General features: G+C 34.0%; 3 protein-coding genes across 4 annotated transcripts; 2 read left to right on the plus strand and 1 right to left on the minus strand.

Annotated features, from left to right (window-relative positions):
* Window positions 1-1,136: 1,136 nt before the first annotated feature.
* Window positions 1,137-5,113, plus strand: LOC114735610 (phospholipase D alpha 1-like). Of its 2 annotated transcripts, XM_028923306.1 has the most exons (4): window positions 1,137-1,264; window positions 1,583-1,679; window positions 2,410-4,309; window positions 4,430-5,113. In XM_028923306.1, exons 2-4 carry the CDS (start codon window positions 1,590-1,592, stop codon window positions 4,861-4,863), a joined length of 2,424 nt encoding a protein of 807 aa, XP_028779139.1. In that variant the 5' UTR covers window positions 1,137-1,264; window positions 1,583-1,589; the 3' UTR covers window positions 4,864-5,113. The 2 variants fall into 2 exon arrangements, with proteins under 2 accessions (XP_028779139.1, XP_028779140.1); XM_028923307.1 differs by lacking the exon at window positions 1,137-1,264 and having other exon boundaries at window positions 1,580-1,679.
* A 6,368-nt stretch (window positions 5,114-11,481) lies between these two features.
* LOC114735613 (uncharacterized) lies at window positions 11,482-12,440 on the plus strand. Its single transcript, XM_028923309.1, has 2 exons — window positions 11,482-11,680; window positions 11,804-12,440. Exons 1-2 carry the CDS (start codon window positions 11,500-11,502, stop codon window positions 12,052-12,054), a joined length of 432 nt encoding a protein of 143 aa, XP_028779142.1. The 5' UTR covers window positions 11,482-11,499; the 3' UTR covers window positions 12,055-12,440.
* Window positions 12,441-15,343: 2,903 nt separating this feature from the next.
* On the minus strand, window positions 15,344-19,900 carry LOC114735611 (2-(3-amino-3-carboxypropyl)histidine synthase subunit 2-like). The gene is given in 11 exon segments (XM_028923308.1): window positions 15,344-15,901; window positions 16,122-16,154; window positions 16,157-16,257; window positions 16,861-16,967; window positions 17,057-17,172; window positions 17,759-17,826; window positions 17,927-17,996; window positions 18,276-18,630; window positions 18,792-18,900; window positions 19,242-19,465; window positions 19,683-19,900. Coding segments are annotated over 11 exon segments (1,509 nt in total). The 5' UTR covers window positions 19,764-19,900; the 3' UTR covers window positions 15,344-15,656.
* Window positions 19,901-21,466: the final 1,566 nt, after the last annotated feature.

A 21,466-nucleotide genomic window follows, 5' to 3' on the forward strand; every position in this document is an offset into this window, starting at 1 on the left:
ACAAAGTTACCAAAGCTAACACCACGACTCACGCACTCCTAAGTAATGCAGGCGTCCCTTGACGGAATCCAATTAATTAATGTAATTAAAATTTTGTTAGAAAATATTAATAACGAGCATAAGATATTAAGAAATATAAAAGGACGAATCAATTGAGGACCCCAATAATATTAATATCCAACTACATTGAAAAATATCGCACCGAGGCCGAATTTAAAGCAGAGGATTCAGGCTTCTTACAATTGACCCCTCCCCCATTAACAAATAACTGATTAAATCTTACGCTCCCTTTTTTCTTTAAAAAAAAAAGTCCTTTGTTTTTTTCTGCCGACTTCTAGATCGATCGACCACAATCAAACACGATCGGAACATAAATGAGATGATATATTTTTCTTAAATTCAATGTAAAAGCCGGAAAAAAAAAAAGTAAACGAAATAGGTGATCATAACTACTGAGTCTTTTTTTTTTTTTGGACTCGATCATAACTACGAGTCTACAACAATACTTTTTACCTAATTTGCAATAATTTTTACATGCTTTCTGCGAAAAATGGTTTTACAATCAGCAACCCGGGAGTGTTTGGTAAGTATGAAAAATGTTTTTTTAAAAAACACTTTTTTGCAAATTCAGATAAATTCTTCTAAATATTTACTTTATATACCATAAAAATATTTTTAAAATCATGATTTTGATTCCATCTAAATACTCTTTCAACATCGGTTGACGCGTCTTCACCAGTGTAAGGAAAACGGGGTGAAAGAAAGTCAAATAGTGGGTGAGAAATTCCAATCGCTTAGGCCTTATTTGGTTTTATGATTAAAATTATTTATAGACACGCTTTATGTAAGTTGAGATAAAATTTCTCTTACATATTTATTTTTTATTTTTTTTGTAAATCAAGATTAAAAAATTACTTATAAATCATTTCAAATGGTATTTAAACGGCCCTTGATCGGTGAAGAGGAAAGCAATTATCTTTTTGCCCGTTACTTCAGTGATAGTGAATACAACTGCTCCTTTGATTCTAGATAAAACTTATTTTAAAGTGTAATTTATATTATAAAATATATTATAGGAGGGAGTAGTTGTTTTATGGGATCCGTCTCTGCTTTATCTTTCCACCCTTTTCACTTCTCTCGGGTATCTTCGGTGCACCCCTGTAGTATCTTCTTGTTTAAATGAAATAGTCTAATAGCAAAGATCTGATCTGTTCCTCACTACCCCTTTTTCTCTTCCCTCTGGTATTCGGATCTCTCTGCACTGGTTAGTCTCTTCAATCTTCTATCTCCATTTCTAGCAATTCATTTCTCTAGCTGTTTCTATAATGAACTGGGTTGATGATAAGCTTTTATACTGTTGTTCTATTTATTTAAAGCTTTTGATCTGTCTATCTAAAATCATGCGCACGCCCATTTTCGAATAACTCAACTGTGATTTGATCAAATTATTGATCTCTGAGATCTTCTTGGGGTCTGTCACGCCATTTAATTCGAGTTGATTTGAGTAATTTTAAGCGTTTTTGGCCAGTTCATGTGATCTAAATCCCAGTGGGTTTGTCTTGCTCTCTGAATCTGGTTGCAGGTGAGAGATGGCGCAAATTTTACTCCATGGGACTCTCCACGTCACGATCTTTGAGGTGGATAGGCTGAAGAGCAGTGGTGGCAATATCTTCAGCAAGGTGAGAGTAATTTGTCTATTTGGATTAGCTTTTTCGCCTGATGATTTAATCTTGACACCTGACTTTCGACCTTTGGCTTCTGATGTATGCGTATCCTTTGTATTGAAAAACATGGAGAGACGAAATCTCTTGATGGTAATGATTCAGTAAATTAAACAGCAAAATGGTCATGTCAGCATGATCAGGCATTAGGCGATGTAGATGAATGAATTGAACAGCAAAATATGCTGGAGCTTTTGTCTAGATCTAATACCTTATCCTACCAGGTCAAAATTAAAGCATTCACGTTTCATTAATTGATTTTTAGTGAAGGGAGAGGTCTTGTTGCCACTGGCTTCTGAGTGTATATCTTAGTTGTGAAATTATACATCACATGACTCTTTGTATGTACTTGTGTTACCTCAGTATCCTATTCCTTTGTACCGGCGGTGCTTTTGAATTTCATTTTGATAGCTTAACTTTATAGTTATGATAGCCAGCTGGAATCTTTCCAATCACGGGCTTGAGTGCTTTGCTTTATCTATTCAATATTCTTGTAGAATGCTATGCTCATTCAAGATTTCTCTAGCCCTTTGCCCTCTCCTATCAGATAAATACAGTCATTGTAGATAAATTAGTAATGCTTGCGTACAGCAAATATATGTTCAATAGGTAAGAAGTAGTCGCATTATTTTTGTCCCTTTCATTTTCTCATACATCATATTTGATTTCTTTTATTGCTATTTTGCAGCTGAAGGAAAATTTTGAGGAGGCAGTTGGTTTTGGAAAAGGAGTTACTAAACTCTATGCAACCATCGATCTTGAGAAGGCCAGAGTTGGAAGGACTAGAATTCTAGAAAATGAACATTCCAACCCTCGGTGGTATGAGTCTTTCCACATTTATTGCGCTCACATGGCTTCCAATATTATATTCACTGTGAAAGATGATAATCCTATTGGAGCAACCTTAATTGGAAGGGCATATGTGCCTGTTACGGATATCTTGGATGGTGATGAAATAGACAGGTGGGTTGAAATCTTGGATGTGAACAAAAATCCCATTCATGGTGGTTCAAAAATCCACGTGAAACTGCAATATTTTGATGTCACCAAAGATCGCAGCTGGGCTCGTGGTGTTAGAAGTGCTAAATTTCCCGGAGTTCCATACACTTTCTTCTCACAGAGACAAGGATGTAAGATCTCTCTGTACCAAGATGCTCACATCCCAGATAATTTTGTCCCTGAAATACCTCTTGCTGGAGGTGAGAAATATGTTCCTCATCGATGTTGGGAGGATGTTTTTGATGCTATCACTAATGCCAAGCACTTAATATACATCACCGGTTGGTCTGTATATACTGAGATCTCCTTGGTAAGGGATAAAAGGAGGCCAAAGCCTGGGGGAGACATAACAATTGGTGAGCTCCTCAAGAAAAAGGCAAGTGAAGGTGTCAGGGTTTTAATGCTTGTTTGGGATGATAGAACATCTGTTGGTTTGTTAAAAAGAGATGGATTGATGGCTACCCATGATGAAGAAACTGAGCATTACTTCCATGACACTGATGTGCATTGTGTTTTATGCCCCCGCAATCCTGATGATGGGGGAAGCATCATTCAGGACTTGCAAGTCTCTGCCATGTTCACCCATCATCAGAAGATTGTGGTGGTAGACAGTGAATTGCCAAGTGGAGGATCAGACCAGCGAAGAATTGTTAGTTTTGTTGGGGGTATTGACCTCTGTGATGGTAGATATGATACTCCATTCCATTCACTGTTCAGAACTCTGGACACAGCACACCATGATGACTTTCATCAACCCAACTTTCCTGGTGCTGCTATCACAAAAGGTGGTCCCAGGGAGCCTTGGCATGACATCCATTCCCGGCTTGAAGGACCCATTGCTTGGGATGTTTTATTTAACTTTGAACAAAGATGGAGGAAGCAAGGTGGGAAGGATGTGCTTGTTCAGTTGAGAGAGCTTCAAGATGTCATCATTCCTCCATCCCCAGTTATGTTTCCTGATGATCATGAGACATGGAATGTTCAGTTATTTAGATCTATCGATGGGGGAGCTGCTTTTGGGTTTCCAGAGACTCCTGAAGATGCTGCCAAAGCTGGGCTCATTAGTGGGAAGGATAATATTATTGATCGTAGTATTCAAGATGCTTATATTCATGCCATTCGACGAGCAAAGGATTTCATCTATATTGAAAATCAGTACTTCCTTGGAAGCTCTTTTGCTTGGAGCCCTGAGGGTATCAAACCTGAGGACATAAATGCTTTACATGTCATCCCAAAGGAGCTTTCACTTAAAATCGTCAGTAAGATTGAAGCTGGGGAAAGATTCACTGTATATGTTGTGATCCCAATGTGGCCAGAAGGTATCCCAGAAAGTGCGTCAGTGCAGGCAATATTGGACTGGCAGAGGAGGACAATGGAGATGATGTACAAAGATGTTATTCAGGCGCTTAGGGCCAATGGAATTGAAGAAGATCCTCGTAACTATTTGACATTCTTCTGCCTTGGTAATCGAGAGTTGAAGAAACCTGGAGAGTACCAACCTTCAGAAAGACCAGATCCTGATTCTGATTATTCGAGAGCTCAAGAGGCCCGGCGCTTCATGATCTATGTTCATGCCAAGATGATGATAGGTGAGTTTGAAAGTTGAATCGGTATCCTTCATTAAACAGTCATAACCATATTTCTTTTGCTGTCTTCAAGATATTCTTTGATGGTAGCGGCTCATGGAGCTTCTTCCTCTTATTTTGCAGTTGATGATGAGTACATAATCATAGGATCTGCCAACATCAACCAGAGATCAATGGATGGTGCCAGGGACTCCGAGATTGCCATGGGCGCTTATCAACCATATCATTTGGCTCACAGGCAGCCTGCACGGGGTCAGATCCATGGTTTCCGCTTGTCATTGTGGTATGAGCACCTTGGCAAGCTTGACGATTCCTTCCTCCAGCCAGCAAGCGAAGAATGTGTCAGGAAGGTGAACCGGATGGCTGACAAGTACTGGGACCTCTATTCAAGTGAGTCGCTGGAACATGACCTTCCTGGACACCTGCTTCGCTACCCGATCGGGATTTCTGAAGAAGGAGAAATCACAGAGGTGCCAGGATTTGAATTTTTCCCAGACACCAAGGCTCGTGTTCTCGGTGGCAAGGCTGACTACATGCCACCAATCCTCACAACTTAACTTATTTCGTACTTGCTTCACATAAACTTTTGCTGCTACAGATTCAATTTCTGGTTTCCTTACTATAGTGGTTTGCTAATGTAATAAACACATTGTAGCGTGTGATTTCTCTCTGTAGATGTCACTATCTAGACGAGGATGGCCATGTCAGTTGAGTTCTTGGTGTTTCAGGTTCTGTGATGAATTGTTGTCGGGTTTTATGACTGGAGCTGTTTGATCTAATACGATGACTCGGTTTTATTTTTCTGTATGTTTTTTTTTTGCTGCTTTAGCATCACGTATCTGTTATTCTCTGGCTTTCTGGAATAACTCTGTGATGTCCCAACTTTGCCTGTGTTTGGAAACTTGTCGGCAACGAGCAATTGCAATTTTTAAGACAAAGTTATTCTCCCATTGCACATTTCGATCGAAATCAGAGGATTTCCAAACACACGCTGTATCAAATGAAACAACGTAAATGTCAGTTTCTTCTGGAGATATCATATCAAGAGTTTCTTGTACTCTATAAAGACAAAATTTATGGGGAAATTGGGCTGGGAAAGGAACTTGTGGAACTGTGATTTGACAGAGGATTCAATAATGGGGTAAGCCAGAGGTAACATCATGACATGAGTCGACAGAGAATTGAACAAAAGGTGTGGCTGTGAGAGGTTTCGCTGATCTGCTGGAATTTTCCCATTCGAGCTGCCATGTGGAATCAAACTACGATGTTGTTCTTAATACGCAGTCTCCAACACTACTTGGTTGCTTTCGTGTCATGTTCTCAATGAAGGGTCATAATTGTGAGATAGAGACTAATGATTCTAATCTAAACTGAAATTGTAAAAAAATGGGACCAGTGCCAATTTCTTCTGAAAGTCATTGAACTTATATACTGCCTTTAGAGCTAAATAATTAATTTAAATACAGATGTTTTAAAAAAATTAAGTTAGTTATATATAACAAATATATTTTTTGGTTTTTAAATTACCTTCTTTAATTACATATATTAGAGTTATCCCTTGGCAAAAAGTTATGAATTTGAGAAGCAAAGTAAATTGAAGTTTTATATATAGAATCAAAATGAACTTTTATCTAATTCTTATATTTAAAACTGTAACTAATTTGTAATACTATTTTATTTTACTTTTTAACATTTACCCATCATTTGTGGGTTCAGTAGTAAGAAACCGAACCCTTTTATTAAAAAAGGAGGGGGTTTGGTTATTCACCGCGATTCCTAGAAATGCATCGATTTGAGGTGCTTACGTAAACTTTGAGGATCTTCCACCCAAACTTTATATATGAATATATATATATATATATATATATATATATATCAACTTACCAACGTGTTTCTTGTGTACATTTTTTTGCTAAGCACATATATCTGAAATTAGATATAATCTTATTTAAGACACTGTTAAATATTAAATGTGAGCGCGTGTTTTTTATTATTCAAATTTGTCAATCATGTACTATGCGCGCAAATTATCAAGGTGATTTTATTTTATTTTTTTAAGCGGAGGGGTTTCTTTTTACAAGGTGGTGGAATGATATTCATTAGTTTTTTTTTTTTTCAAATAAAGTTGTTAGGATGATCAATGTCCAATTCACCTTTGGTCTAAGGGAATGTTGGGTCTCTCACAGTTTAAATCTCAAAAACTCCATTTCCATTATCAACATTTGCTAACAATTTGTTTAGGTTTCAAAAGCTTGTCCAAAATCGCATTTCCTCAACTGATCCATGGCAGGTGAAAGTTAGTTAGCAAAACCTTACAAGGCCTTGCTTTCAGCTTTAGCCTTTTGGATTTTATATCATTTTTATAATCTTATATATATATTTCGACATACCAATTTTTTTAGACCAGGACATACGAAATTTACTGTTTATATATTTTTTTAACAAATGAAATTTTATATTCTTTATAATAATTATATATTTGGAGAGAAGTATTCATATTTAGTGTCTAATTGTAATTCAAACAAAATGTCTATACCCTCTAACAAAAAGATACATATATGCTTTTGATAACCACGCAAGTTCAATGATCTCACAATACCCTCCATCCGCATACACAATATTTTTATTACTTTATTTTAATACTAGTATATTAATAAGGCTTTCTTCTCCTATAATGCAAAATGAGTTGTACCAATATAATTCTTTATATATATATTAAAAATTTATATATTGATAAATGATTCATTATAATGGAAATTGATCATTAATTAGTCCCTTTTTTCAGAAAGACATTAATCCAATGTAAGGGGGGAAAAAGAAAGACAATAATCAGCCTCTTCATTTTCGTCCCAAAAATTAATAATTAAAATATTATGCATACCTTTGATAATTAAAAAAAAACCCATCAATTAATCCAAGTGTTTATTCCTCTACTCCCTTCACTTTTATTTATGGCATACATTCTAAGAAGGTTTTCTTAACCTTTAACATATGTCATTTTTCAGTTTTTCTAAATATACCCTTTATAATTATAATCCTCCGATTTTTAATATAGGACCTAACTGTTAAGTTAATTTTAGTTCTAAATATAGGATCTATTTCTTATATTTATCAATTTTTTTTAAATTACTCTTGTGGATACTCCCTCAACCATAATCAAATAAGTGAGGGATAGAGAATATTAATAAAGATGATTATGATGTTTTAGGAAATACATGTCATATTTCTTATAATTAACTAACTTACTTAACTTTCTAAATCTAATCAAATTAGTTAAATAGATCTTATATGAAGGATCAGAGGAGTATTATGCAATTCTCTCTCTTTGACACCCTAATCTAATCAATTTGGAGAACAAAAACATGCCATAAACTCCATGGGCCAAAAAAAAAAAAAAACAGAGCCCTGCCTATCAATATGGTTAAAGACTTAATGGTAATTTTGGAATGTTATGTTAATTTAAGAAAAAAAATAAAACCACTAATTAATTGTAACCTTTTTTAATCAGTTAAGAATATTTATAGCATATCCTCTCCCACACTCAAACACTGGTTTTAGAGGAGCTAATCATGATAATTATTTAGCTTTTTAGAAAGCAAGGCGTACTCAAATACTGTGGTTTTAAATATTTAATAATCATGCACACGTGGTTTCCTCAGAAGCAATAATATTATTGTTGAAAGGGAAATTGTTGGATATTAATATATCCTTATTTTTATTTTTTTTCAGCAAAAAGAATATAAACATAGAGAGAAAAAAGTAATCATGAGAATGTCTTCTTAATTAATATTACATTCTAAAATTATCCATCAATTTTCTTGATGGAAAGGGTAATGCCTTGTGGTTTTTATGTGACGCGTGTCAAACGGTGGTTGATTAATTCTTCATGCTTGTGGATATGTGTTGATTTTTCATTGGCTCATAATCAATTAGTACTGATTTTCACTGGTCGTGTGTGAACAGCCGACTCAGATTACATTTTTCTTTTCTTTTCTTTTTCAAAAACCGATTTTTATATTTTATTTTATTTTTTTTGGTCCCCTTCAAAATGTTGGTGTCTTTATTTTCATGAGAACTTGAATTTGAGCTTAATAGTCTTAATTTATAAATGATTAAATCGATAAAAATATAGGGACTTAGAATGGCTTATATATAAAAGCCTAAATTAAAACTTGTTTAAAAAAATAAAGATGAAAATCAAAACTTACTAAATTAATTCACCAAGCTTCCGGCATTTGAATTGAACGCTCATTTTCTACGATTTTATTACTCTTTCGTTTCCTTTTTACAAACCACATTTCGGGTATATGTAAACATTTATTGTATTTTTTTTTTATTTTTATCTTCAGTTAATTATTTCTCATCTCTTTTTTCACTCTTTATCCCTTCCATTCATCTTTTCCAATGTTCATTAATAAGAGTTTTTTTGAAAAACAAATTACATTTTTACATATTTATTGATTATAACTAATTTTAATAATTTTTTATTAACGTGATTCGTTTAGTCGTTTTGGAGAAATGAACAGAGAGAGCTCTGATTATACTATTTCTTCTTTTTAAAATTCTAATTTCAAATATTTTGATTATAAATTTAAATAAATTAATATACTGATCCAAAATGTCATTCTCGTTACGTTAATTTCCCCACGCGGAAAAGTACGGATACGCGACATTAGATTCCTTCAACGGACAATATTTAATGGGCATCCGAATTCAAATTTTAATCAATTCCATGCACGACCTAAGCTTGTAGTTGTATTAATTATTTAATTTTGAAAATTAAGTTCTTTTTTTTTTATAAATTGAAAATTAAGTTCTATTTAAACCAGAAAAACTTATGGACATTATATAATGGGAGAATTACAATGAGGTCCCAAGTAAGGAAAACAATTGAAAAACAAGTCCCAAAAGTTGTCATTCTCACTATAAGACTTGTCATTGTAGGCTGTTAAAATTGTTATTGAGACTTTTTAGAAATTATTTCTCTGTAGGACTTGATTATAATTCCCCCTTATATAATTCGTATTATTTTCAGATAAAGCTGAACCGCAAATTAGTACTTATATTACAGTATTGAGTCATCAAAATTAGGCAAGCTAATGCATCATATGTAAATATATAAATACTCACTCGTTTCTTAATATATGACCTAATTATTAAGTTAATTTTGATTCTAAATATAAGACATATTCTTATATTTATTAATTTTTTTTAAATTACCTCTATCGATATTCTCCCAATTATAATCAAATAGAAAAGGGAGAGAGGATATTAAAGAAGATGATTTTAGTGTTTTAAAAAAAATCATATTTTTTATAATTAACTAATTTATTTAACTTCTTTAATCTAATCAAATTAGTTAATTAGATTTTATATTAAGGACCGGATGAGTATTTAAATATTTTTACAAGAAATTTGAAAATCTACCGACATGCCTGATACTCAATCAATGATCCAAATCAAATAATCGGATAGTCAGGCAGGTTGAATAGTCCGTGGACAAACAATTCTCCTTTTCATTTTCCAATTCTTAATTATCATAAAACATATTAGAAATATCAAGACAAAAAATCACATCTCAATTTTCTTGATTTCTCCAAATTTCCAGCAATCGGTTTGTTCCCTTTTTCATAGACATTGGTTGAAACAAACAATTGAAGTGGCAAGTGGAAACTATATATGCTGCTAAAAAGCAACAATTATATATGTTCCAAAAAATTAAAAAAATGAAGGAAAGAAACCAAAAGAAGAGAGAAGAAAAGCAAGCGTGTATTAGGCTTTAATCATCATTGTTAGAGGCCAATCTCCAACTTCTTTAATCCTCATTTTATAACCTCATCATGGAGGCCATTTTATTTTTATGCATCCATATAAGCATATCGACCATATCTTTCATAAAACTTAGAATAACACTATTTATTTGCAGATAATCTTTAGTAACTTAACTTGAAAAATGCTCATTTAATTAAGATAGTACCTATTTGCAATACTATTATAGTTATTATTTGCTAGTCAATTATTATTATTATTATTATTTTGGTTGCAATGCCATTATAGTAACTCATGATTAAACTTGTGTTTGTAAATATAGTGATAATTCGCCCTACCATTTTAATCACTTCACAAGTCTCAAAATTTTGATTGTTTTTTATACACACACATATGTATATTATTTTGCATTGTTTTACTAGGAAATTTACTTGTAACAAGAGAGATGACATATGAGGATTTTTTTTTTTTTTTAAGTGAGAGGCAGTAAGATCATCTCATCCACCTTTGCAGTTTGTTTGAATCTGCAATAAATAAGTATATTTCAATGTGAGTCAAGATAAAATTTTTCTTACATACATATTTATTCTGTATTTTATAGTTATTCTGTATTTTTTTGTTTATAAGTCATTTTGAATAAGTCCTAAGATCCTATTGTTGTTATGTCATATTTTTAAGGGAAAAGAGGAGGAATTACAATCAAGTCCCACAAAAGAGAAACAATTATCAAAAAATCCCAATAACAACCTTAACAGCCTATAATGACAAGTTCTATAGTAAGAATGACAATTTTTGAGACTTGTTTTTATTATTTTTCTTGTTTGGACCTTATTGTAATTTTCTTTATCTTTAATCTTGGGGGGATTAATTTGAGTTTTGAATCATTTAGGGGTAGTTTATTATTATGGTTTTACCCCGCGTGGAAAGAGCGGATGTGGAGAATTGGGAGGCCACTTGCAGAGTGTGACAACAAAATCCAAAGCCGACAAGTCATCCCAAGGACTTCAGACTTGACGACTCACTTCATTTCATTTCCATCAAAACAATAAAACCCAAACCGCAAACCGGATTCAACATTCATTCCCTTCCTTCTCTCCCTCTTCTCTCTCTCTCTCTCTCCATAATAGCTTCTTTCATTTTAGTAAGCAAAGCCCCACTCAAACTCTCTCTCTGCCCTTCCCTCCCCTGTTAGACAAATCCAGACGCTTCTTCTGTCTCAACCAATCTAACTCTTAATTCCTATCCTTCTTCTCTCTTTCCCCCCATTTTTCTTGGAAATTTCTTTTCTCTTCATTATCCTCCCCACCACCCCTCCCTTTTTCCCGTGACTCTTCATTACTTTACCTCTCTCTCTCCCCCCTCCATATATATATCTCTGCGGTCTCCTTTTTTGGTCAACACGAGTCTTTCTGTTTCTCTCTCCCATGGCTTCTTCTTCTATTTCCCAGGGTCTTGTTCTGACCACCGCTATGCTTGTCTCCAGCACCGTTCTTTATCTTGGTTTCCTCAGACAGAAGACTTTCCCTCTTCCCTATCTTCCCGGCAATTCAAATTCAAATTCCCAACACCCAAACAAGAAAGCTCTCCGTTCTTGCTTATACTCAGGTTACTTCACTTCCCCTGTTTTTCTGTTTGTTATTTCGTTTTCCTTTCTGATCGATGCTTCTTCTCGTCGCTCGCTTGAGAAAGTTTTGTTCTTTGTTCATTTTTTTTGGTTGGGTTTTCCAGAGGAAAAGAAAAGGGAAAGCAGGATGAAGAAGAAGAAGACGAAGAGGGTGAAATTCGCAGATAATGTGAAGGAAGAACCCGAAACCGAAACCAAGAAGAAGGATCTCCGAGAAAAACAGGGGAAGCAAAGCAGAGCATCGAGCAGTTGCAGATACGAAATCCCAGAGATCCGACGAATGCCAGAGAATCGAATCGCTTTGTACAACGGGATTCTGAGAGATCGAGTTCACAGGCTGGAATACTCTTGCTGACGATGAAGTCGTCGTCATCATCATCGTCATCTCAAGGCTTTCAGTTCTGGATTCATCGTCAAGAACTGAAGATCGAGATGCCAACAGGTACAGGAAACTCCAAGAGACGAACAAGACTTTGTCGTGTCCCTCTGTACGAAGCGTTTTCTTGCGTTTCGATCGTTTAATTTAGGAATTAATTAATGAGTTGGTAGTAATTTTCTGTTTGTGGAGAGGGAAGTTATGAAAAATCTGAGAGAATTCGTGTGGCTGTAAATAAAGAGAGAGAATAGGGAGCTTGGGCCAACTCAAAGAGGTTTTCCTTTCAGCTGTCTTCAACCCTCATGATGGACAGAGTTCTGTATCTCTTTCAATTTGTGTTTGGAATTACTTCTCTGTTCCTCCACGACATTGACACCAATTTTTTTTTTTTAAATTTATTCTCTTCCTACCCTCACATTTCTTCCCTTTTTTTGTTTTTTAATATTATATTTTTTCGTCTTCAGCTCCAAAAAAGATTATACTTTTTCGTCAAATAAATACTAAAATACTATAGATGTGGTGGAAACAAAATAGCACTGTTTTCATATTTCCAAGGTCGAACAAGATTTTTTTTTTTTTATAAGAAGACATGGTACTTCATAATATTAAGTTTAATATAATTTTTAATTTTTAAAATTGGATCTCATTTTAACTTTTGATTTAAAAAAAAACATGATTTCAAATTTTAGTAATGAAAATCAAATTAAATTTTAAAGATTAAAAATTATATTAACTTTAAACATTAAAAATTCTTTTAATATTTCAACATATAAATATACTTACACATGGAGAACGAGTTTAAAACTTTATAACCACTTTGAAAAAAGGATATGTGCTGTTAGACCCAATATGTTTTGACAACATGCTTTTGATGACCCAAAAAAAAAAAAGCAAGAAAAATTTATAATTTTTAATGGAGAGTTTTTTTTGGCCAACTTCTAATGGATGATTGAGGAATATTATTTATAATATACAGGAATTATACTTGCATTTTGAATTATTTTTACTTGTGTTTATAGAATATTGTTTGATAATGATTTTTTGGACCAAATTTTATTGATGAGAACAATTTTTTATGGCAATTTTCACGTGTTGTTGGAAATATTTTAAGAATTTATTCTTTAATACTCTTTAGGTACTAAATATAAAACTAATTTTATAATATAAATTATATTACAAAATAGTTCTTATATTTAAAATCAGAAGAGTATAATCTTTCTCAGAATCATTATTTTATCTTCCATAACTACCAAGATGGATTTTTTCCCCGCAACTTTCTAAGAATCATATTTTTGTGTCCTGTGATACCCTTTATCCAACCCATCACATTCAACAAACCTATTCTAGTATCTTCGTCAAGCCCCCAATAAAATCTTCCACTCAGATATATTGGTTTCATTATTTATGTTCGTTGGTTTTATGATTTGTGAATTTGTTTGTTTCTATGGCATGTTTAATCATGCTCTTTTGTTTGATTTGTTTGATCTTTTGGAAGAATGGAACTTTCTAATAATAATTAACGAGTTGTACCGTACTGCCGTCGCATTATAAGGTTTTATATTATATTACAAATGAAAATTATTGATTCATCATGTCTTAAATAAAAAGAATTAATACATGGATTTGCTTTGATGTTAAACATAAGAGTTTAATATTCTGGTAAAAAAAAAAAAGAGTTTAATATTATTTATCTCTCAACTTTTTTTCAAAATATCTTTTAATTACATATATACGTGAGTCTCCATCAATGAGGATTATTTCTAAGACAAATTATTAGAAGTATTTTGAGAAAACCAATATGCTCTTCTTTTTTTTTTTTAACAAATAATCAATATAACTATTTTTTTAATATTCATAAATTAGTTATCTGACTTCTATAATCATAAACAAGAAGAGTAGTATTTATGAAATGCTATTAAAAAAAAAATCTCAAAACAACCCGAGAAAAAAATAGGTGCCATGTTTGGACACTTCTTTGTTGCATTTTCCCTCTACTTTGTTACTTTTCAGGTGCTAAATATAAGACCCATATCACATACCATATATTTATCTAGATAAAGCTTATTCTAAGTGATTCGGGACTGTTCGAAGAAAATATATGAGAAAAATTTTATATCCTAGAATGCAAAAGTTTTTTTTTTCCCTCTCCCCCCCCCCCAGTGAAGGAAAATGGGAGGCTGGTGGGGCCTTATAGCCTAACGGCTGATATCTCAAGTTTAATCATGCATGCCATCTGTTAGAGCAGACAATGAAGATCCGTGAATAGTTGGGCAAGAGCAAAAGGAATCACATGGGAGGAGAAGAACCAAAGAAGCAAATTAGATCACAGAAATCCTTAAGGCAGCAGAAGAAGTACCATGATGATGCTCTGTGAAGATTAATGAAGGCAGCCCCAACTGATTTGACCAACCCAACTTTTGTCTCAAGCCAATCCAATTACCTAACATTCACCTTGATTTCCCACCACTAATCTTCTCCCCTCAAGTACCGATATTTCATGTTTCACTTTCTCATCTTCACGTGTTATCTCTTTCAACTCTCTGGAGTTTCACATATTCCACAAATTTCTCTCATCTCTCATGCATTGGTTTGACTGTTCGACTAGGTTCAACATTTGGTTACGGAATGGTTCGAGAGGGGCTATGATGATTTGAAATATCTAACGACATCAAGATTATCTGGACCCCACGTTCCCAAATTGATTGATTTATGTGTGTTGATGTGTTCTTCTCCAATTGGGTGTAGGTACCTACCTACCCTGCAAGAGTACCAAGTGCCTTGCAGCCAGCGCCTCTAGCCTGTAAGAGGAGAGTCATGGGTTTGATTCTGAAACCGAGAAGAGGGTTCGTTTGGCATGAGCCAAAGGATTAAAAAATTTATACTATGAAGTAATTCTTTTACTAATGACGGGGTATTTTGTTTAATTTGAACCAATATACTCAACTCTCATTAAAAGTTTGATTTGTTAAACAGATACTACACAGAATTTATATAGTTCCTCGGTTAGATTAGATTAGATATGATGTCGTTTAGGACGACCGTGTTACAGAGCCGCCTCATATATGACCAAATACAAGTGATACATTAGGCTCAATAAAATTCAAGTAACTTGAACTTTGTAAATGAAATAATGGAAGCTCCATCAGCAACTGGCTACAGAAGGGGAATAGTGGACCCACTACGAAAACAAGTGAACTTGGCCCAGCAGTGCTATTGTTGAATTTGAATTCTGGAACTCGTAGAAAAATATCTCCACAAAAAATCAATATGAATAAAGAAGAGCATTTAAATATCTCAAAAAGGAATTTCAATCATGCTCCAACATTAGGGGCAAAAAAAAAAAAAAATTCAGCCACAAAAGCTTGCTGCTATTCAAAATTCAAAATTCTCCAGAACTATTATACAACAAGCATGTTAGTGTGGAACTACTAAGTTAACCCAACTCACTAGCCAAAATCAGTACTTGCAACACAAAGCAAGAATCAAGGTTTGGCCCCTCTTTCCCATATTGACAAAGAGAAGGAATATCAGGGTCAGCCCCACATTCATTTATACTCATCATTCATCCTCAACAACTGCAACTAAGTTTCTTGTTGGCTTTTCTCGTCTTCATAGCCTGACGCCCTTCCTTTCCTTCCTATGAAATATGGCTCAGGTACAGCGTTTTCATCGTCAATATTCAGACCCTGATAAGATCTCGCGGCGAAAAACTCTGCTCCTGATTTAGCATCCCTTTTAATTAGAGAACCAGAGTTATCCCGCAACTGCAGTGCCTTCTCTGTAGCATTAACTAAAGCAAGGGCTTCTCTGTCTTCCTTGGCGTTTTCTGATTAGGTCAGAAGTTTTAAGCGATCAATAGTTAAATGGGAATATAGACACTCTTGGTTGGGAATTAAGAACAGGCAATGACAAGTAGATCAAAGGCCACATTTGCTTAATGACAAGTTATTAGCATTATAAGAGAGAAAATTATTGACAGAACCATTAACCATTCCATTATCATTCAGTTACAAGAAAGAAACAAGGGATAGAAAGTCAGGCAATACCATGGTTATCAATATCTTCCACATATCCACCTGCAGGAATGAAAACCGTGCTTCTTCCTGGTTTCCAGCTTCCACTTGAGGCAACTCTATTAGGTCTCGAAATTCCATTACGTACGATCCTGTCCACTGGCTTCCCCTGGGAACATAAAACACTTTAGCATAAAAATCGAGAAGGAAAGCAAATCACAACTGTCAAGCTTCTGAAAAAAGACACGTCATACGTGAGACATTCAAGCATTGATACCAATAAAGATGGAAACTAGATTCTGATAATTCATTGTATATGTAGTGCATTTTTGGCTACATAAATCAAGATCCTTTTGGTATTATGATACTTCCATTTTTTTTTTTAAAAAAAAAAAATGTAGTATTTTATTACTCATGCACAGAACCATCCCTTTTAATAACAGAAATGACCCTGCGAACTTGTTCTCAGCAAATACGATGTTTTAAAATAAAAATCTACTAAGTTCTGACAATGCAGCAGCATAAATAACATAAAATGGGTTTGACCGTTTGAGTCTCAATCAGTTCACAAAAAGATAACCACAGGAAGCTTGCTATTCCTAGAAAGAAAAATGTCATTTTCCAGTTAGTATATTTATGAATTAAAAAATGGAAAAAATAGAAACGGTGCAGGTGAAGCTGCATGGAACGAAGAAATGATTAGAATGGATGCCAGGAAAGGGCAAAAAAGTCTGATTAACAAGTTAGTTTGAGATATAACAGGATAGGATACCTGCTGAAAGCTATTGTTGCTTCATATGGAGTAATAACTGGGGCTAGATACTCTTTGCTATCCAGTAGAGCAGTTTGGGCACAGGAGACATAAATGAAAACGTCACACTGATGAAAATCAAACTGTTAACAATAGATTCTTTATTTTCAGTCATAAAAAAAGCTATGCTTGAAGTCTCGAATGAACCAAACATTACCTCAGGAAAGTTAGCAAGTTTAGCTGGGTTTGGTCTTCCCATGACCATAGTGTAGGCCTTCTTTCCTGCCCCAGTGATGAGCTCTTTCATCTGGTGTATCATATGAAGATAACCAGCTGCATCAGCAGTTTCAAATCAAACCCCATTTTTGGTAGAACACACAAGTGTTTATACAGAAACACTTGAAACACGTAATTTTTGTTCTTAGTCATTGAAAAGATAAAAGATAACATGCATGTGGTAAGGGCAACAAGAAGACTGGTTGCAAAGCAAAAGAAACTAAAGTTTTGGAACCAAAATAAAATGAATACGGTCTAATAAAGCAAAAGTTAATATTTATGCTTAGCCATGAAAACATGGAAAAAGAAATGAAGCATTTTATAAATGGAAAACTACTCAAGACGGGAGGAACTAGTACCAGTTCAATACATGAAAACAAGAAATGCACTTTCTTTTCTTTTCTTTTTTCCATCAATAACTACAAGAAATGCATTTTCAGAATTTACTCAATTTAGTGAAAAGCCTAGAGTCTGGAAACAGCCTCTCTGCTAGCGGGAGTAAGACTGCATTCCATTATCAATGACTACAGTGGTATGACGATGATGCCTAAATAATGGATGCAACAATATAAGTTTTCATAAACTAATAGTACTTTGGCAACATCCTTGAAAGGAAGACCAAATTTCTAACGGTAAAACATACCAACACCAAGAGTTCCTACCAAAATCCCAATGATATTTGCATCTTTAGCCCTCTCAACTAGGTAATATCTGCATAAAACATCAATCCAACTAGTTAACACCAGAACTAAATTAACTAAGTATTATTTAAAATATAAGATGATTAAAGTTGAGGACAGTGTTTTATTACCTACGTTTAAGAATCCTCCTCTGCTGAGACAAGTCAGTCACCATTCGATTCTCAGTTGCATCATATCTGACTACAGCCACCAGTATCACAATTAAATCAATGATTTACTAAGAATCTGTAGCAGAGAAGTTAATCAGGATTTACATTTAACACATACTAGATAGACAGCATGAGCAGAGATTTTGCAATACTTAGCAAAAGATTAGATATGACAGTGTTAGATTGTAGGTCAGTTATGCACAAGGATTAATCCCCATGTGCAACGTCTCGAGGCTGCACTGGATAAAGAAGACCACAGAAACAAATGAAGAAAAGCTGCAGGACTTTTGACATGGGGTAAATAACCAACCTATTTCACAGGTATTGAATGTAAGCACAACATTTGCAAATGCTGAATTATCATGTCCAATCCAAAAGATAAAGAAGTCATCCATGCGTTTTCCCTCCGGTAATTTCCAAGTCAATCCTCCAATGCTATACCTAGGCGCACCAGTCTCATTAGAACTGCCATTATTGTTCAAACCATTAGCTGGTTCCGCCAGCCCATTTAAGTTTTTGATATCTCTTGAAGGAAACATAGACGAAGACGGAACATCAGGAAAATGAACTTCCGGTTTCAACTCAGATCTACTTGACATTAATGCTTCTAACGTTGCTGTTTTAATGTGTGGTATTGAATGTGCATATTCCAAACCAAAAAGCACCTGCAATTGAGATGGAAATTGGACCAAATGGTAAATGAACATGGCCGGATAGCTGTTTAAATTATTAAATATCATGCTTCATCTTCTACTCATCACAAATCCAATTACTCTTTCTTCGGGAAAAAAATGAAATCACAGAAATAGTTGATAATTGGTTATACCATGATAGGCTTGCTACATGAAAGAGCATATTTCGATAGACTTTCAACACAGTTAGGTATGCTGATAGAAGCCTTCCCAAAAACAAAGAAAGCTGGTAGAGTTGTTGTCCTGCAAAGATCAGATAGAACTTTGTCACCAGAGATAGAATGTGAATCCTCACAGCAACGTAAAGAGTGCATATATGCAACCGAATTTTGCTTCAGAAACTGAGAAAATTTTGGCGAAATAGGGAAAAAAGGAATAAACAGTAGGATCCAAAGGGAACAATGAAATTGAGAGGCATGCATTTTCCATATCACAGAAAATGTAACATCCTAAATATTTATCATCCCAAACAATTATTTATGCAAATAAGATACCGGATTCATAGCATTAACACATCAAGGCAAAATTCAAAGTTCAGATTGTCTAGCTAAGGAAATCTTGCAGAGATCATCAGGAGTACTTACGGGCTAAAACATGTCTGTCCATAATGAATAACACAATCAGCATTGATGTGTAATGCCGCAACTTCATCAACACAGCAACTACCATACGCTGTGTCTGCCATCACGTACAACGCTACCTCTGTCATATTGACAGTTCCTGTGACATCGACTTCTCTTAGTGATTGAAGACGTTGGCTTAATGCTGCCACCACTTTCGTCGAATCTTTTAGAAGATCATCTGGAAACTGAGAAATTAATAAAAGAAAGTCATTACAGCTGCAGAACAAGTTGAGCATTTTACAGTTCAATACTCTACGATGGGGGTTCTTCAAAATAATTCTTCCCAGTGATATGTTATTTGGGGCAACAAGCATGTGTTTCCATCACTACCAGTGTAATATAAAGATTTGAACTTTTATCACGGGCAGGAACAAGCTGGAGAATTGAAGAAATAGGTCTTACTTGCAAAGCAACTCTGGTGAAGTTGCGGCTGTGGATGAAGTCGGCAGTGGCGGAAATATCGTAGCTTGATTCAAAGTCCATGGCCTAACGCGACAAGCGACGAAGAAACAAGCACTTGTCCTGAACTCCACTGTTAAACACACACAAACTATCAAACTCAGAACAAACGATAACCTCTAGCCGTGAAATTTCTTTTCTATTGTGCCGCAAGGTTGAAACTTGAATGCTTTTGCGCCAACCCCAGGCTAAAATTATTGCTTCGATCAAAAATCCTGCGTCTGTTCGCAACTTGCGAGCATATGATTTTATTAATTGAGGTGGGATTAATAATCTTTTAATGAAAATTTTGCATTTTATGTGAATTTTAAATATTTAATCTATGTTTTGTAATTTCTAATATTCATTTATCATTAACAAATCCAAATTCAATCACTACACAGCCCTACGAATCCGTTCTAAACACCAATTAACATCTAAAACCTCTAATTTCTGAAAAGCTCCAGTTTTCTCAACTTTAACCAACGAATTAACTTGACTAATCATCTATTCTGTCTCGGATAAAAATAATCTAGTTATTAAACTCAAATTTAATCATATCCTAACACTTTCTTACACAAAGTAAATAATTCAGAACACAGAATTAGATAAATCTAAATGGATTAAACACTTATTATGGCCTCATTAATTCATTTAAATGCAAATCAACTGTTAAAAACTTAAAGGTTTGGAATCTTAACTTCCCTGACTCTTAAAGTCTCAAAAATCATAAATAAAAGGGTAGAAAATAGGATAGGATCTGAAAACCCAATCCTTTCCCCTCAATATGAATGGAGTTTGTTTGGAGTAAGTGCCTATAAGTATGTTCATATAATTGATAATCAATTCTTCTAGCACACTTACTTTGTATTTAATAAATTATGATTAAAAAATTACTTTTAAATAATCCTATCATGATTCTAATATTAAATATAAGACCTATTTCTCATATCTATCAATTTTTCACAAATTTATGAATCTCCCTCAACAATAATTAAGTAGAAAAGAAAGATAAAGTATTAAAAAAGATGATTATTGTGTTTTAAAAAAAACGTGTCATATTTCTTATAATTAATTAGTTTATCTAATATTTTAATCTAATCAAATTAATTAAATAAATTTTATATTAAGTATACTATTGCTAGCATCACAAACAATTACTTCAAATTCACGTCGGTGCACTTTCTTTCCGACGCTGAAAGACGCTCCCTCAGCCCTTTTGGTTCCATATCGGGCCCTTGAATAAATTTTACTTAATTAAATTCTTTTTCTTAACCAATTAGACTTGTCTTATTCCCCCGTTTACTCCACGCCCATATGTACTCCTATTAACTATTAAGTTAGAGAGAGAGAGAGGATGTCAGGACTTACGCGTTAGGTGCTACTTTCTTCTTATACTGCCTCCTTTACTCATAATATAAAATCTTATTTGATTTTTATTTTGATCTTAAATATAATATTTTAATCTATTTTATCTCTCATTTTTATGTATTTATTTCAAATTAGTTCTTCTAATAATAATAGTTATAGTCAATACACTTGATTAGTAAAGATATATAGAAAATGCATCACCTATTTATGACAAATAACTAATTTAACTTATTTTTTAATCTTTTTAAATCAGTCGAGTAGCTTTTATAATTAAGAGCGGAAGGTAATATAATGGAACTAAATGAGGAAAGAAAGTATTAAATGAAAGCAATTGCCAAGTTGTGATGTGTTTGTGGTCGAATAATTAAAGCATTAGG

Source organism: Neltuma alba, unplaced genomic scaffold (genome assembly GCF_004799145.2).
Source record: "Neltuma alba isolate B1F8T4 unplaced genomic scaffold, ASM479914v2 tig00013242_pilon, whole genome shotgun sequence".
Lineage (NCBI taxonomy): Eukaryota > Viridiplantae > Streptophyta > Magnoliopsida > Fabales > Fabaceae > Neltuma > Neltuma alba.